The following is an 18,116-nucleotide window of genomic DNA, read 5'->3' on the forward strand; positions in this document are numbered from 1 at the left end:
CACACACACACACACACACACACACATATATACATACATACACACACACACACAAACACACACATCATTGTAAACTGAATATATTTGGATGTTTTTTTATCTTGGGCTTTAGAAAACTGTCACATATTTGTCACAATTGTGTTTTTAAAATAAAACTACCCAACATTTTATAAAGCTGTTAAAATCACACATCAATGAATAGTAATGTTCATAAAAAGTAATATTCCAATAATACATGTAATAAACGTAACACTCTGGAGCCATTTTGCTTAATGAGTACTTTTATTTTTGATACTTAGTTTTGCTGCACTTTAGTAATTAAAAGATCTCAATACTTCTTTCACCACTGCATTTAAAGATCAAAGAATTAATTTGGGTAAATAATAATAATAATGAAAATAATCCTTAGATGCAGCCCTAAAAGAAAGTGGCAATGCATAATTATTGACGAAATAACTACTAAACGTGTGTAGGAATGAAGTTATAGTGTAATCTGTCTAAATGACTGAAAATAGAACCAAACCCTGGTTTTCTGCAGGTGGTGAACGTGACTGTCACTCTCCTTTAAAATTAGATGGCATGAGAACTTGATAGCATTAGGCAGATAAATGAAGACTGATTAATGAAATGATCTGCAGTGACCACCGTGATGCTGCTAATTGCCTGCAGCTCTCTCTCTTTGCCTACAGAGGGCAGTGGAACATTATTGTGTTGCCGTCCGGCGCTAAGCGTCTCCAGGGCTTTATTTCCCGGAGCATCCCAGGAATCCTAGCAAAGGAGGCAGGATTTGACCAGAGCCTGGACAAAACCTGGGACGCTCAATTTAAGGGCAATTAAGTTCATACTCTTAATACTCTTGAGTAAGAGAGTAAATTCTTACACTGTTGCTTACAGTGCATGTTTATCATGAGATCATTATTTTTGTGTTTGTCACTCTGTAATGGTTAGTCTATATTAATCTTATCTGCTGGTGCCAAAATAGAGTCATGTACCTGTTACTGCTGTCACAAATGTGTCAGAATAGGTTTTCTTCAATAGGGTAAGAAGCTATTTTACGTGTTTAGGAGGCCAGGCAGTAAGAAGTTTGAATAAACTGTGCATATGAATGTGCAGTCTATATAATTAAGGGATTTATCTTTGAGATATACAGTATGTTTCTACTTAAATCTGGATGACTGTACTTGGAGCAAAGGATAGATTTATCACATTTTATGCACAGTTGCGACCATAATCCTGCTGCTGTTACTATGGTAATGAGATGCCAGTCCTGTCATCAGAGTCTCTGGCAGAGGGATATATTATAGGACATGATCCCTTTTTATCTATCTGAGTCCTTAGAAAGAGAGAGTGAGAGATAGAGAGAGAGAGAGAGCATGCAAAAAGGAGGGATTGTACTATGTGAGCGCAAGCATGTGTGTGAAGTGTATTTTGGGGAAAAAAAGAGATCAAATAAATTAATCTCCCAGCACTTTAACATAAGTAGAGACATGCTGATTGACAAGGAGATGGTGATAGACAGATGGATGGATGTGTGGGTGGACAGATAGATAGATAAATAGATAGATAGATAGACAGATAGACAGATAGATAGATCTTTGTTGTCACTGCTTATATTTACGCAACAAAGCTTTGAGTTTGATTTTCATTCCAGAATGTTACTTAAACAAACACACAGACACTGCTGGAGTGTATTTCTGTGTTCAGGACATAGCAGCATTGCTCCTGGCAGCATCACACGCACGCACGCAAGCACGCGCACGCGCACACACACACACACACACACACACACACACACACACACACACACACACACACACACACACACACACACACACACACCCTGGTCGTCATGAGGGAGCCTGGTTAGCAGCAGATTTCACTGGAAACAGAACAAACTCTCCGCTGCTATAAATTCTATAAAATCTGAGCTGTTGAGCTTAACCAATCAACCTTACCCATCCCAACATTTCTGTAAGCTGCTGTCAGACATATCTTTGTATCTACCGTGAGTCAGAAGTTCTAGAATTAGCAAAAGCCAAATCATCTTCAGAGTGACATCCCAGCATTTTAAATATACTTAGCAATAACCCAGTTCAGTTACAGTGATTTTCCTTTTTTTTTTTTACCATGGGAACTCATGAAATGGTTCAGTGTGGTCTTATATTCACAAAAAGGTTAATGATAGTGTTTAGTGTGAACACAGTCCTTCACATGCAGTACACACATACCTCTGCCCACCCTGCTTGTTGAAGGCACACGCTAGCGCCACCACCTGACCGGTGGCCCTACTGGCCACTGGTACACAAAGCATGGAGGAGATCTCACAGCCCAACATGCTCGACAGCTGCCTACGCTCCTCCTGAGAGGAAGAGAGGCAGAAAAATCAGTTCAATATGATGGGAGAATAGATGGAAAGCTAGATAAGACAGAAAAACAAAAAGAAAGAAAATGTCTTCTCACAGCACTGATGTCTTGAAGAGTAATTGACTTCTTCTTCTCTACAACCTGACCAAAGCGTCCAAACATCAGCTGGAGGAGAAAGATAAAGTAAATGAGAATAATGCGGGTGAGAGAGAAAAAGAGAGTTTTTTGTGTGTCCTAATAACTCGCTACACACCAACTACCAACTATCAACATTTTATACATTATATGGCCTGGGGTACCTGCCATATCGTCTATCTGCACCATAATGGTAAGCCTGTTAAAAAAATGTCATGTCAGCAGCAAAAACAGGGACAGGAGACTTAAAGCGACCTGAAGTTGGGTTACTTGCCCAAATATCTTCAATATAACCCTTGCCAGGGATTATAAAAGATTACACGTGGGACTTTATTCTATCGTGTCAGTCAAAGAGACCTACACGCAGAGTTATAACGCTTGCATTAACAGTGTGCCTGGTAAAAATTGTATCTCAATGTATTGGAGTGTACACGGCCCTCAGTGTAAGAAACACAAGTGAATGAATGAGCAACCGACTTAATGAAGGCATTATTTACTGAACGGGGAACAAAGAACACAAACAAACCAAAAAATACAAATAATGACAGCATGCATTAATGCATATTCATATGAATAAATTCTTGGGTTTGTTGGCCTCACCGGGAAGCTGATCTCCTCCTCCAGGACTTTGTCTCCAACTACCTAAAGGTCACAAAGGTCAAAGCTTATTCATTAAGTTATTGCAAAAATGGTTGATGGCATTTATTTGTGTAATTTTGTGTGTGTGTGTGTGTGTGTGTATACCTGGCAGAAAACTTGGTGGTTGTCCTCGGACACCAGCAGCAAACAACAACACTGCGACTGAGTCTGTTGCTGCAGCTGAAGGAGAACACAAACACAATATCAGTCCTGATACAGAATCACAAAAAACTATGGAGCGTTGAGGTTTAAAGAAATAAGAGGGCAGTGGAAATCAACTGGTGACTAAAGACTGATAAACTGATTCTATTATTTCCAGAAAATAAAAATTAAATATCTCACACAATAAATCTGGATTAAATTTAGAGTTTTATAAGTATTCAACTGCTATATATATATATATATATATATATATATATATATATATATATATATATTACAATGAACAGCTTTGCATTTCTACACATCATCATCATCATACATATTCCTATTAATATTGCATTCTTCACCTTTACTCATGATCATCTCTTTATAAGTAATCAACATTCCTGCCATGTAAATAACATCAACATGCTGTGATTACAACACAAGACCATTCTTTGAATGTGAAATTCATAAACGCAGAGACACAGTCACATATAGGTGTCTGGGTGGGTCTAAATTAAGAAGTGTGTATGCACTCAGTGTCTCGCTATAAGACCTGCAGAGTTGCAACAAATTTTCGGCTGCTAGCTGTGATGAGAAACATCTCATTCATAGACTGGATTCCCCTCAAAGGTTGGAAGACACATACACCTGTATGCATGATGCAACAATTACTGTAGGTAGACAAGCTTATGCATGACCCCACACACGCACACACGCACACACGCACGCACGCACGCACGCACGCACGCACGCACGCACGCACGCACGCACGCACGCACGCACACACACACACACACACACACACACACACACAGACGCATGCACGCACACACGCACACACGCGCACAGACGCAAAGGAAGTACCTGCACGCACATTTAATAAACTCCCTACCCTCTTTTTACCCAAATACAGTTAATCCCATGAGAGCCGCACAAAGCACTTCCCGACAATTCCTCAGAAGCAACAATCTCCCACGCCTTATTGTCCTTTCCTATCTCCTCTCCTCCCTCTTCCCTCACCCATTTTTTACAACTGTAACAATAAATAGGTGAAACAAATCATGTTGGTCTCAAAATATGCTTTAAAACCCCTGCAGCCATTTACATCATCACAACTTCTCCCTCTCTCTCTCTCTCTCTTCCTTCAGATGCAGGGAAAATACTACAATTTCAGGGTAAGAGGCATCAAAGGCTGGTGTTATACATGCAGGCTGCATTGCTGCTGCGCTGTTGTTTGACCCCTTGGATCTAGTCCTGCAGCGTCAAGGGAGCAGGGAAGGTCAAGTTGCCAATAACTGTTTAGATTTGACCATTTTCACAGAAAAATACCCTCATTTTTAAAAAGGAGCAGATTGCTTAAAACAAATCTTGATAAAGAGTTTATGTCCCCACACACCCAAAAGATATTTATGTTTTCTGCTACAAGAGGATACTGATCACTGCAGTTAAAAGTAAATCATGTCTTCATTACTGTAATAGAAAATGACAAGAAAAACGAGCAAAGGGTGAAAATGAGCTTCTGATTATGCACCAGAGTCCCTTTAGTTAAGTATTAATTTAAGAAAAACAACCGACATTTTAACTACTGAGTGCTTAAGCTGCAAATGGTATTTGTAAAATATGATTTTTCCCATTATTTTTCTCCTTGTCTTGTTTAATAAATAAAACAAATACTGAGAAATTCCCAGACTTTAAAAAACGTGATTAGTCATAGTGATATCAACTAGAGATTAAATATATTTTGAATACCTAAATGCTCAGAAATAGACTTCCTTGACATAAAATACAAGTAACGATTGTTTTCAATATCAATTCATCTGCCAATTATTTTCTATATTACAGCAAACATTTAATTGTTTGGTCTATAAAATATCAGAATATAGTCAAGAACAACAAGTTCACATTTGCAAATTGCTTATATTGACCAAAACCCTAAAATATTCAGATTGATAAAACACAAGACAAAGAAAAGCAGCAACTCCTCGCTAATGAATGTAACGTCGTTGATATTTGAAGGGGCAACAAACTCTGGCTTACAGTCTCTTGCTCTGCTTCATGTTTAAGTCCTTCATGCTCAATAAGTAGTATGAAAAAAGTATCACATGTATGTGCGTACATCCATTAAAGTCCTCTGAAGCTCTATTGGACTTTGTCCCTTTGATTCACTATAACCTTCAAATCTCTCTCCTCTCTGTTGCTTAACTCCTCTCTATATCACATGTTCTTTATCAGTGAATAATTCTATACATTTAAGTTGTTGTTTCTGCACATACTGTAGGTGATATCTGCTCTCTCTGTCCTCACCCACAGCTTTTCCCTCACTGCAATCAATCATTACACCTCTCCCCCTGCTTCCCTTCTTTTTACAGAGAGTCTATCATTTATATGTAGGGGGCTGTACGGGGAGTCTGATAATGCACTTGAGTGATAAAAAGCTTGTGGTATAGGTAATGACAGGAAGAGGGGAAAACATCACTGGGAGAGATTTCATGTTTTGCATGTGCTGTACGTCTTGAATTGTGTGTGTGTGTGTGTGTGTGTGTGTGTGTGTTTGTGTGTGCGTGTGTATGTGTGTGTGTGTGTGCACGAGGGAGCATATAAATGATCTCAACCACTTACATAATTGATGACTTTGAGCTGGAGAGAGGCTGCATCAAGGTCAAAGAGCTCACCTGAAAGACAAAAGGGAGAGAGAGTGATGGGAGTAAAAACCAGAGATGAGCAAGGGCAGATTGGCGTTAAGGAAGACCGGGAATGCAGAGCATGTACGCAATGGACAGAAAGCAAATCAGGGAAGGATGCACTGAGACAAGGAGGTCGGTGAAGGGTGAACAGGAACTAGCCAACAGAGGGTATAATAATACAGACAAGACAGGGGATGGAGGGCTGCCTGGACTGTAGATGAAGACAGAAGGAAAGACAGAGAAGCAGAAAGGCGAGGCAGAAGCTGGGTGAAAAAAAAACTGAGGAGACTTAAGTCAACTCATATTTGTTGACAATTACCAAGGAGTAAACAACGTTGACGTATGTGTATTTGCAAAGGAATGGCTTTAGCGAGTCCACTTCCATTATGCATGAGATTTTAAACGGTGTTTTTGCAAAGCGTTCTGTTTTCACACAGGAGCTGTCACACATTCCTTGTGCCACTGACAGTCCATCTAAATTCATAGAGCTATTTATCCAGATAGGGTTACTCTATTAACATACATCACCTCATATATACCAGGGTGTGTGTGTAATTATGTCTGCCTCACAGTTTTGTGTTTGTATACATGAGGAAATGTAAGATGTATGATTTTTTTTATTGTATTAGTTTAATATATTAGTATATTTTATTATATTATATTAGTGTGCATACCACAGAGTTGCAGAATGTTGCGGTCCAGTTCGCAGTAGTCCTGGTCTGAGACGTTGAGTTGCAGCAGTGCATTGTGGGACTGTATGGGAGAGGGGCTGAGAGGAGGCCGGTAGGACGTCTGAACAGCCTGGACTCGTGTACACGCCACTGAGGCCTGTGACGTCATGCACGTATGCAGAAACACACACATACCAGCACCAAAGTCAGTTGAGTTTAAAGCTGTGGTAGGCAATTTCTTTTTTGCATTGTTGGGCAAAAATGTTAAAATAATCTATTAGTTTATTGTAGTTCAAGTGGTCTGAGAGAAAACTAGACTTCTGCATCCCTTGTTGGTTCTGTTTTCAGGCTATAGATAATCTAGCCAGTGACTTTTGCCAATTATGAGTCATTTCGGAGAGAAAAAGTGTTTCTATTGGCTGTTCTGTGTTTGCTTATTTCCGTGTGACAGAGAATGTAGAGGAAAAGCTGCAGAACAAGGTCTCACTCTACTTCAAATTGTAGCGTTTTTTTGCTTTCTACCAACTGCAGCTTTAAAGACGATCTTCAGATTTAAAACTTTCATCAAGTCCTTCAGAGAACCAGTTAACGGATCTAAAGGCCATTGAAGTGAACATCATCAGTCTTACACAAGAAAAAATACTGAGCATGTGAGTATGATGGCAACATACATTTTTGCGGGGATAGAAAAGGACTCAATTATGGACTTTCTATTGACATTGAAAAGGTCCATCAAGGACTGAAGGATGTTAAAATTAATTTACTTAAGAAATGGAAATTGGCTTTCTGGATTTACAATCTGAGAAACCTACTGAGAGGCTATTTTTCAAATTGTTATTTAATAAAAGAAAGCTTTGCAGTTTTTTGTCCTGTGTTAGTGGTTCACTACTGTTTTCATGAGGATAGTTTTGCTTTTTATGTAACGTGTTTTTGAATATTTGCTGTAAGTGACAAGCAAATAAGTGCAGCATTTTTTAAAGGCTGGCTATGTACAGGTATGTGTCTAGTTGTCATTGGATTTCCATCAAAACTTAATGGCTCATCATAAAGTATATAGGCTGTGTGTACTGTTAAAGGCCCTGTGCTCAAACGTGTTGGTTAAATAAAGAGCCAAGTCTTTTTAGTAGGTCAGCTACTGTTGCCAAGTTGCTTTTTCACATTAGTGACCAAAACAGACAGAGAAAGAGTTAGCTTACATGTTTCTCCAGCATGTTAAGATGCAGTTCATCCTGATCAGATAGTGGATTACAGCCCACCTGCAACACACACAGACATTTCAGTCCAGCCCAGTACGTGACCTTGGCTGTTGCAGGTTGTGCTGCCTCTGTCAAGTTCATTTCAATTGTGAATGTTAACTAAAACCAAATGGAAACATACATTTTATTGAACTGCAAATATCGACCTTTTCATAAAGGAGGAGGTAATGATGTAATCAGTAGAGATGGCTTTTGTTACTTTGGTTTATTGAAACCTTGTTGTATGCCCTTGAATATACGGACTCACCAATAGAACAGCAATGGCCTTGTCCCGCTCCTGGTCCAAAAGAGGAATGACAATAGCTAAAAGAAAGAAGGACAAAAAAGAAAAGAAAAGTATTGATAAAACATAATGCATTGATTCAGACAAAATACACTGTTGATCCTTTTTATTGCCCTCCTTTAATTTTGTCCTTGTCTCACTCCTGATCTTATTCTCACTATATGTTCTAATACAAATAGAAATATGCAAGTGAAATGAACATAGAAAAAATACACCTAATATCCTTGCATAACAATGTTTATTATTTTGTTTTTTCTTTCCATTAGCTATTCTCATCGTTGTAGAGCAGACGGCAGATCCTGCAAACTGCAAACAGAATGATGTGTTTACCACATTGGTATCAAACTAACACAAGAACTACAATAACTCTTATTTCTGCAACTTTACGAAATGTTCAGTGGTATTTATTGATCCAAAGAGAGCAGAACAGTCATGATTGTGTACTTGAGGATGTCTCCATGACTACATCCCTTAAGGTTATTCTCTCATTTTTGTTCTTAGGTGAAAACAAAAAAATGTTAATTTTAAGAGGAATGCAGAGTCTGTTAATTGAAATCTATTTAAGCTCTTGCAATTTTTTCTAATTACACACCTTTCATTTGTTTCTTTTATTTTGGGTGGGAGGGAGGACTATGTCCAATTTTACTGCCCACGCGGCTCCATACTTATCCCTCGGCAATCATCATCTCTTGTTCACTACTATTTTTTCTACCTCTTTTTGTTTATTTTTCTCCCATGCTCTCAGATCTCTCCTCTGTATTCACAGAAGCATGTTGGGGGGGGGGACACATCCTCCACAACACACACACCACACACACACACACACACACACACACACACACACACACACACACACACACAACCACACACACACACACACACACACACCACACAAGGCAAGGCAAGGCAAGGCAGTTTATTGTATAGCACATTTCAGCAACAAGGCAATTCAAAGGCTTTACACAAAATCAGTTAAACAGATAAACCACAGTAAAAACAGTTAAAAATCACAAGCATTAAAAACCGGTAAAACACATGAATAGACAGTTAAAAAACAAGAGAAACATAAAACAAGAATAAAATTTACAGTGCAGCATAAGAAATTTAAAGAAATGATTAGTCATTTAAAGAAAGGCAGCATCAAATAGAAAGGTCTTCAGCCTTGATTTAAAAGAACTGAGAGTAGCAGCGGATCTGCAGGTTTCTGGGAGTTTATTCCGAATGAGGAGCATAGAAACTAAAGCTGCTTCACCCTGTTTAGTTCTGACTCTGGGGACAGAAAGCAGACCTGTCCCAGATGACCTGAGAGGTCTGGGTGGTTCATAGTGTAGTAGCAGATCAGCAAAATATTTTGGACCTAAACCGTTAAGTGATTTATAAACTAGCAAGAGTACTTTGAAATCATTTTTGAGACACAGGAAGCCAGTGTAAAGACTTCAGAACTGGAGGAGTGATCCAGTCTCTTGGTCTTAGTGAGGACTCGAGCAGCAGCGTTCTGAATCAGCTGCAGCTGTCTGATTGATTTTTTAGGGAGACCTGTAAAGACCCTGTACAGTAGTCAAGTCTACTGAAGATAAAGGCATGGACAAGTTTTTCCAAATCCTGTTGACACATAAGTCCTTTAACCCTTGATATATTCTTAAGGTGATAGTAGGCTGACTTTGTAATTGTCTTAATGTGGCTGTTAAAGTTCAGGTCTGAGTCCAGACTACACCAAGATTTCTGGCTTTGTCTGTTGTTTTTAACATTGTTGTTTGAAGCTGAGCGCAGACTTTAACGTCTCTCTTGCTCCAAAACAACCACCTCAGTTTTTCCTTCTTTAATTTCAGAAAGTTCTGGCACATCCAGCCGTTAAGTTCGATGCACTAGTCAGTTTTGTATTGGATATAGTCCCCTGGCGATAAGGTTATGAAATTTGTGTGTCGTCCGCATAACTATGGTAACTTATTTGTTTCTCCATAATCTGAGCCAGTGGAAGCATGTAGATGTTAAACAGAAGAGGCCCCAGAATGGAGCCTTGCGGAACTCCGCACGTCATATTTGTACGCTCAGATGCATAATTACCTATAGACACAAAGTAATCCCTATTCTTTAGGTAGGATTCAAAACAGTTTAGTACTAAGCCAGAAAGGCCAACGCAGTTTCCCAATCGGTCTAGTAGGATGTCGTGGTCGACCGTGTCAAATGCAGCACTGAGATCAAGTAAACTAAGATTGAAATTTTGCCATATTGTGTTAAGGTGGATGTCATTAAAGACTTTGACAAGAGCCGTTCAGTGCTGTGGTGTGGTCGGAAACCCGACTGAAAGGTATCAAAACTGTTGCTTAGTGACAAGAAATGGTTGAGTTGTTGAAAGACTACTTTTTCAATGATTTTACTTAAAAACGGAAGTTTGATATTGGCCTATAGTTGCTCATTAGTGACTGTCTAGGTTGTTCTTTTTTAAGAGTGGCTTGATTACTGCAGTTTTCAGGGCCTGTGGAAAGATACCTGAAAGAAGAGATGTGTTCACAATCGTAGAAGATCAGAAGTCAAACAATTGGAAACATTTTTGAAAAGTCCCGTTGGTAGAACATCAAGGAACAGGTCGAGGTTTCAGATGTTGAATAATGTCCTCCAGGTTGTATGGTGATGTGTGTGAATTCTGTTCATTGGAACTATTTTTGCTTGAACACTGTGACAACACATATCCGGACTGATATGGAGGCACTGACTGTTTGTCTAATCTTTTGAATTTTGTCTTTGAAGAAGGAGGCAAAGTCATTGCAGGCCTTGGTAGATAAAAGTTCAGATGCTACTGGTACTGGAGGGTTTGTTAACTCATCACAGTAGCAAACAAAGCACGGGAATTATTAGTTTAGAGATAATATCAGAGAAAAAGGACCTTCTTGCATTCCTCAGTTCAAATTATAAATGCGAAGTCTCTCTTTATAGGAGTTATAATGGACCAGGAGATTTGTTTTTCGCCACCTTCGTTCAGCTTTCCTACACTTCTTTCTGTTCTCACCAGTAGGACATTTCTCCATGGAGATCTTTTCTTACCAGATAAAACTTTGACCTTAGTGGGAGCAATGGCATCAATAACATTTGTAATTTTACAGTTGAAATTATCTACAAGCTCACTGACTGATAGCCCAGAGAGGGCTGGTGTGGAGGAGAAAAGCTGAATAAATGTTTCACTGGTGTTTTCAGTGATATACCGTTTTCTGATTATCTTTGTTTGGACACTTTTGGGCACAGAGATAGTGCCGTTAAAGAAAACACAGGAATGATCTGAGAGAGCAACGTCAGTCACCACAACCTTGGAAATGTTCAGACCTTTGGAGACAATCAAGTCCAGAGTGTGCCCCTTATTGTGGGTGGGCTCCGTCACATGCTGAGTCAGTCCATAGTTCTCAAAAACACAACACAGCTCTTTGGTCCCCCTGTCCTGGGGGCTGTCAACATGAATGTTAAAATCACCCGCAATGATTACACAATCAAAGTTAATGCAGATAATAGACAGCAGTTCAGTTTACACACACACACACACACTCAGATGTTGGTCCATTTGTCTGTCCGCCAGTATCTTTCAAACCCTTGCTACACCCTTCAACATACACACGTTGGAAAACCACACAGACCTCTTCTGTGTGCTGGTAATGGTGCTGCGAGGCAGATTCTGTATTTCTCTGGCAGTTCAGACAGAGGAAGGCCGGCACACTGAAATCGCTTCAGCTGGTCCGCGATACTCCTAAGACAGAAAGACACAAGTTGAGTTGGACTCATGTTTGAGAAAGACAATAACCTCGAGCACATCAGTCAGGGTGAGAAACAAGGAGAGACAGTCTGTCAGACACTGGCGAGACAAAGAGGAAAAGGGGATTTGGAAGACAATTGGAGCAAATGGAAAAAGAATTACGCAGAAGGGGGCAGGTGTGTGTTACAGTATATTTAATACAGAGGATAGCTCTCTTATGCTCAAATATTAGACATTTGTTTATTCTAGACTGACTACTGCACAAAGACACATCCACACACATGCACGGACGCACACGCACACGCACACACACACACACACACAGGCACACACACAGGCATGCACACGCACATGCAAAGCTGCCTCTCAGATGGGTTCATCACATGTGTGTGTGTGTGTGTTTGTGCGTGTGTGTGTATACCAAGGTCTTGATAACAGGTTTATATAAGCAGGTGAATTGGAGAAGGAAAAATAACAAAGTGCCCTGTAGCTCTTTTAATATACCCACCACCGCTAGTCTGCATGCAGTCCTGACAAATGTGTGTGTGAGCATGTGTGTGTGTGTTTGTGTGTGTGCATACTTTATGTGCGGTCTTTGCTCGTGTCCTCGCGAATAAGTAGTTTGTGTGTGAGCCAGTGTTTGTGTGGCAATGAGGTGTTTGAAAAAGGGTTATTGTCTGACAGTTTCATATATTATGTAGTGTTGGTTTTTGCCGGAGTCTGGGTAGCAGTCACAGTAGCACATGGGGTCGCAGAGCTTCAGAGAGCACTTAAGAGAGGAGAGGATCAGCGTGTCTCACTGAGGGACCCCGGGCGCTGTCACGTCGGCTATTAGCCCTGCAACGCTTCCACAGGGAGATGGATTGAAGGTGAGAGAGAAAGAGGAGCAGCAAGGAGGGAAAAGGGGTGGGGGCTTAGTGCTTCATTGCTCTTCGGGGAGAGAGCAGGCTAACAGGAAAAAAGGCAATGACAGACTGATGCAGTGAGGTGGGAAGGTGGGATAGCAGTAGACAAGAGAAGGAAAGAGTTCGTCAGAGACAGGGATGTGTAATAAGAAGGGGGAGAAGGGAGATAAAGTGAGAGTTTAAATGAAGAGCAAACGCAGTGGGGGATGAGACAAAAGTAAGAGGTTGTAAAAATGAGAAGATAAGAGAGATGGAGAAGGTCCTTGTGTGTCTTCATGATGAGACTCTGTGACACTCCTGTCTCTATGTTGATCATGTGATGTTGGGCTGAGCGGCTTATATTCATTTAGGTGATACCAGCTTTTCATACAGGGAAAAAAAACACTCTCTCTGTGTCCCCTCTTATCAGCTATCGCTTGTTCTATTGCAAAACATCTGCAGCTCACACACACACACACACACACACACACACACACACACACACACACACACACACACTACACACACCCACACCCAACACACACACACACAGACACACACACACACACACACACACACACACACACCTGATCTTTCCCTCCTGTGGCAGTTCGTGTGGCGGGTCGTCAGATAGGAGCCTCGAACATCCCTCCAGCATGTAGACACATACACACTCCTGGAATAAAACACACACACACTTGCACATTCATTTGTAATATTAATCACATTTTAATTAATTAATTGAATGAGTGATGACCATCGATTTGCAACAAGGTCTGGGCCTCTGTTTAATGGTCTTATGTCAGGGCAGAGGCTCTGATTAGAGTTTATATTAGAGTCACTATGGTACAATTATCAATAGTATGGTGCAGTGTTTCAAGACTCTAAGCACAAGACTCCTGACTGGTCATTAAATCTTGCATTGTGTTGTGAAAATAGGTACTTTTTGTTGATCTGTTGGTTTATTTGTACAGGACGTAGTGAAATATTACCACGTACTTATGAGAATAGTACTATAGCTTAAAAAAACCTGTAATAACAGGATACTTTTAAGGTGAAAAATTAATAAAGAAGAAAGAAATGTCAACTATGTTTAGCTGTTTGTGCAAATGTAGAGTTTGTGTGTGTGTCTGTGCAAATACCGTGCTGGGTAGCAGCTCCTGTATGCTGTCTCGGAGGGCTGCTCGAAGCGAGCATGCGTCGACAACCGCTGCCAGCCGCAGCAAAGCATCCTGGGGAAGGAGACAAACAGATGCTGTGATGTCTGTTTGGTTGTTTGTTTACAATCTCAATGTGCGCCTCCAAAAATATGAGGCCTTGGCTATAGTTTTTTTTGTGTGTACAAGATTTATGTTACAACAGCTCTTCCCCAGATATTTAGGTTGGCAGGCTGCAAGGCCTCTGCAACAATATTTAAACTGTGCCACACTGTGTAACGCATAACAATCTGTGCTTGTTGGAGGCACAAGTGAGGCACTTGAACTGAACTGAACTCAAACATAATCGAGGATTACTGGAGTTAGCTTTGCTCTTCAGGACACTAAATGCAGTTGTTTCATTTTGGCAACGGGAAAACCAAGCACTTGACAAAAATAAGTTGGTTATTCGTTAACTGAAACAGCACATGGCGGTACTACTAGAAAAAAGATTTTTTTGTTACAAATTACACAACAGACATTTACTTCTTCTCATTGCTGCATTTGTTGAAGATTGGATATAAGTAACTTGGAGGAAAAAGGTGGTTACAGTACATTAATCAGTCTGATCACACTATGTTTTATCGCTTTTGACTTTGATCAAATAACTTCCCACATCAGTTTTCACTACACACCCAAATCCTAAAGACAGACAAGCATAGGATATCATCACGGCTGAAACAAACCAAATGGATGTCATTCCTCTTCAGATTAAAGGCTTGAGTATGCTTGAAACAAACTAGTTTAAACTAAGTGTTATCCAACCACTTAAAAAGCAAGAGTGTGCAAAGCTTTTCCAAGTGGCCACACTTAAATGCAGGGCAAAAATCTGGTTGTAAGAGAGGAGCGAGTGTGGTGTTGTGAAAGGTGATTTTATTTACAGTGGTCTGCAGTACATGGATAATTCAACAATCAAACAAACAAAAAACACTTGAGAAAAATAACACCTGAAACAAAAGTCACGTGTTCATAGCAGCACAGCCTCACTTATTTTCCCCCTTGAAAGGGCAAATCCCACTGTTTATATAGGGTGGTCAATTCACATTCAACCGCTTCAGCCCATCCCATTCTGATGCAGGTTGATTTACTCCATAACATTAATACCTAGAAATCTCTTAACATATGGAACTTAGTTACCAGTTCACTCCTCTCCCACTGAATAGAAAACAGGTCAGAGTTGTTCACACATTTATTTATAATAACCAAAAACAACCAAAAGAAACATTCCTATAAACCACCCTATTCCTATAAAACAGGACATGCTTAGGCCAGCCCCTCCCCAAACAATTGTCCTGCATGGTGGAACTGAACAAAGGAACAAACAATTGTAAGTATTAACACAGGAAATCCATTAAACCATGTTTAAACTTGCAACCTAATAAAATGGAACTGAAACTAACTTATGACTGTGTGTTTACCAGTGTTGAGAAAGTTACTTTTAAGAAGTAATTAGTTAAGGTTACTAGTTACTTCTTCCAAAAAGTAACTAAATTAGATACTCAGTTACAAATTATAAAAGTAACTAGTTACTTCAGAAAGTAACTAATGTGTTACTTTCAAGTATATTTCTAAATGCTCAAATGTGACCCCACCTCCACCTCTCTTTAACGGAACATAAAATTCATGCATGTTCAATGATGATAAATAAATATTATAATGAATGTTATAATAAAATGCACACTGTACACAAATCTAAAACCTTTTAATGTAGCTGTGGGACAAAGTGAGACTAGCCTCCAAATGCCATGTATGTAGATATTATGTCTAGTGGAAAAAAATAAATGACAAATATATACACTCTTAGTAGTGCAAATAACGTAAGGGGCCTGATGTTTATACTTGTGCGCTGATATTTGCGTCAAGACGGCGTGTGTGTGTGTGTGTGTGTGTGTGTGTGTGTGTGTGTGTGTGTGTGTGTGTGTGTGTGTATGGTTGATAGAGCGAGGGAAAACTGAGAAAGTGACAGCCATTAGCTTTGGAGCGAGTAACCACTCCAGAGTCATAGTGCCTATGTTTTCTGACCACGGTGGAAAATCTAGCAGGAAAAGTTATACCCCCCCCTTGATTTCATAACGCCACATCTTTCTCGCGTTAATTAACTTGCTTGTGTTGTTCGTTGTGTCCAACTGCATGCTTATGAACACTCATCCAACTCCACCTCTGATTGGGTTACCGTGAAATTTTACTCAACCTCAGCCAATCGTCAGCATTTATGCGCTTGTCTCGTGCACGGCCCACTGACCAAGAAAGAAAAAAAGTCTTTGCCTCTCGGCTCAGAGATCAAGTTGGTCTGATGACAAAAACAGCTTCATTTATAGTAATGCGCCGCATTTTTCGGCAGTAATGGTAACGGCGTTATTAAGATGGGAAGAGTAATCTTTTAGATTACTCGTTACTGAAAAAAGTAACGCCGTTATTTATAACGCCGTTATTCCCAACACTGGTGTTTACTTTAACTTATCAAATGCTTTGCTGTAGACTGTGACATAATGTAAACACAAACAACCCGGGATAGTATGTGGTGCACTTTTACACAAGCTATGGTAATTTACAAAAAATAAACACTCGAATCAACTAGAAGGTGTACTATAGATAATGACCTGTATGGCACAAGTGGTGAGCAAACCCACTTTGTCACAGTGAGAGGTGATGACGAGTACAGATGGAGATAATGGAAAGTCCCAATGTTGCATGATAAAGTTGTAAAAACGCAGAAGTAGTTGAGTGAAGTATATAAAAGGAGAGCTTGAGAGAGAAGTTCCTACATTGGCCTACTACACTCAGTCATCCAATCTGATCTGAGATAACAGGGGAACTTATATCTGAAAGTCATGCAAGATTGAGTTTGTGCTTTGAGGTTTTTTACGTTCTCACGTTTCACAAACTTTACAAACAGGCAGTGGTGGCCTGAAACCCATTTCAAGAGGAAATCTGGGTCCTGCCTAGAAATTCATACTATAAACATATATACACTCTGTGTGCAGTCCACTTAAATCCCTACCAGTTCAACTTATCACACAGCATTGTTATTACATGTAGCCACAGTCTAAAAAGACAATCTTAGCAGGACTTCAAAATCTGGTCAAAGCGTAGAAATACAATGGGAGAAATAGCAGAGGTTTAAGATGCTGCAGCTTTTAAAACTATGTACTGAATCTGAATGGGAAATATTGAAAATATTGCCTCTGCCATATCATATTCCTCCAGTTGTTCTGACAAACCAGTTGGTCACACAGCCAAGCCGGAAGGAAGAGCATCTTGTTCCTTCCTTCAGTGCACAATACCACAATGGTACTGCAAGCTGCGTCTGCTGGGGGGCTCGATGTTCTATTGAGGGTGTCCATCTGTCACACTCTATTTTATTTCTCTCCTCTTTTTGACACCCTCACTCTACCAGTCTTTCCTGTGTCTCTCACTCACGTTCAGTATTGTTTGAGTGAGAGTAAACATGGAAGACAAGGGAATGGCAGAGTTGCTAGTGGGCGGTTGAGGGGGGGAGAGGGTCAAGGGGTGAGGAAGAAGAAGAGAGGAAAGGGAGCGATGAAGAGAGTGGAGAGTCATGTCATGCCTGGGCACTCAGTGTTGGTTATTATATATGATTAGATGATTAAATGTGATTAGCTTTGATCACTCAATCAGCCTGCCAGAGTGCTGTTGTAATGAAGTTGGAGCTCTGCCAGCCCATGTGTGTATGAGCGTATGTGTGTGTTTGTGTGCATGTGTGTGTTAGACAGAGAAAAAATTTAAGAGTGTGGAATGCTCATGCAAATCCCGATAAGTAATGTTTGATTGAAAGTAAATCTGAACAGCCGACAAACAACAAATATCTCTGGCTCCCCATTCTCCCCAGTCTGCTGAAACCTGCCATCCTTTATGTGTTTGTGTGTGTTAGAGTGTGTGTCTGTGTGTGTGTGTGTGTGTGTGTCTGTCTGTGCATATGTGTGCATTACCAGCAATAAGATGTAAAAATGCATTGGTAAATGTCAAACCCTGTCTTATGACCTTTCACAATCATTTCTTGCCTTAAACCTCAAACCATGACTGACTGAATGTTATACGACTTTATTTGCTTCTCTACCCATCATCACGCACACACACACACACACACACACACACAC

At 40.1% G+C, this 18,116-nt stretch overlaps 1 protein-coding gene across 2 annotated transcripts in view; it reads right to left on the reverse strand.

The window, feature by feature from the left end:
* Window positions 1–18,116, reverse strand: part of pde2a (phosphodiesterase 2A) — a 160,393-nt gene that overhangs the window by 13,649 nt on the left and 128,628 nt on the right. For both annotated transcript variants that reach the window (XM_032510042.1, XM_032510043.1), the window contains exons 3-13: window positions 13,945–14,034; window positions 13,390–13,478; window positions 11,803–11,912; window positions 8,144–8,199; window positions 7,837–7,896; window positions 6,644–6,797; window positions 5,905–5,957; window positions 3,244–3,318; window positions 3,100–3,141; window positions 2,461–2,529; window positions 2,229–2,359 (exon numbers count right to left, since the gene is read on the reverse strand). In XM_032510042.1, the coding sequence (XP_032365933.1) occupies window positions 2,229–2,359; window positions 2,461–2,529; window positions 3,100–3,141; window positions 3,244–3,318; window positions 5,905–5,957; window positions 6,644–6,797; window positions 7,837–7,896; window positions 8,144–8,199; window positions 11,803–11,912; window positions 13,390–13,478; window positions 13,945–14,034 (929 nt within the window). The remainder of the gene's footprint in view (window positions 1–2,228; window positions 2,360–2,460; window positions 2,530–3,099; window positions 3,142–3,243; window positions 3,319–5,904; window positions 5,958–6,643; window positions 6,798–7,836; window positions 7,897–8,143; window positions 8,200–11,802; window positions 11,913–13,389; window positions 13,479–13,944; window positions 14,035–18,116) is intronic.

Source organism: Etheostoma spectabile, chromosome 3 (assembly GCF_008692095.1).
Source record: "Etheostoma spectabile isolate EspeVRDwgs_2016 chromosome 3, UIUC_Espe_1.0, whole genome shotgun sequence".
Taxonomy (NCBI): Eukaryota; Metazoa; Chordata; class Actinopteri; order Perciformes; family Percidae; genus Etheostoma; species Etheostoma spectabile.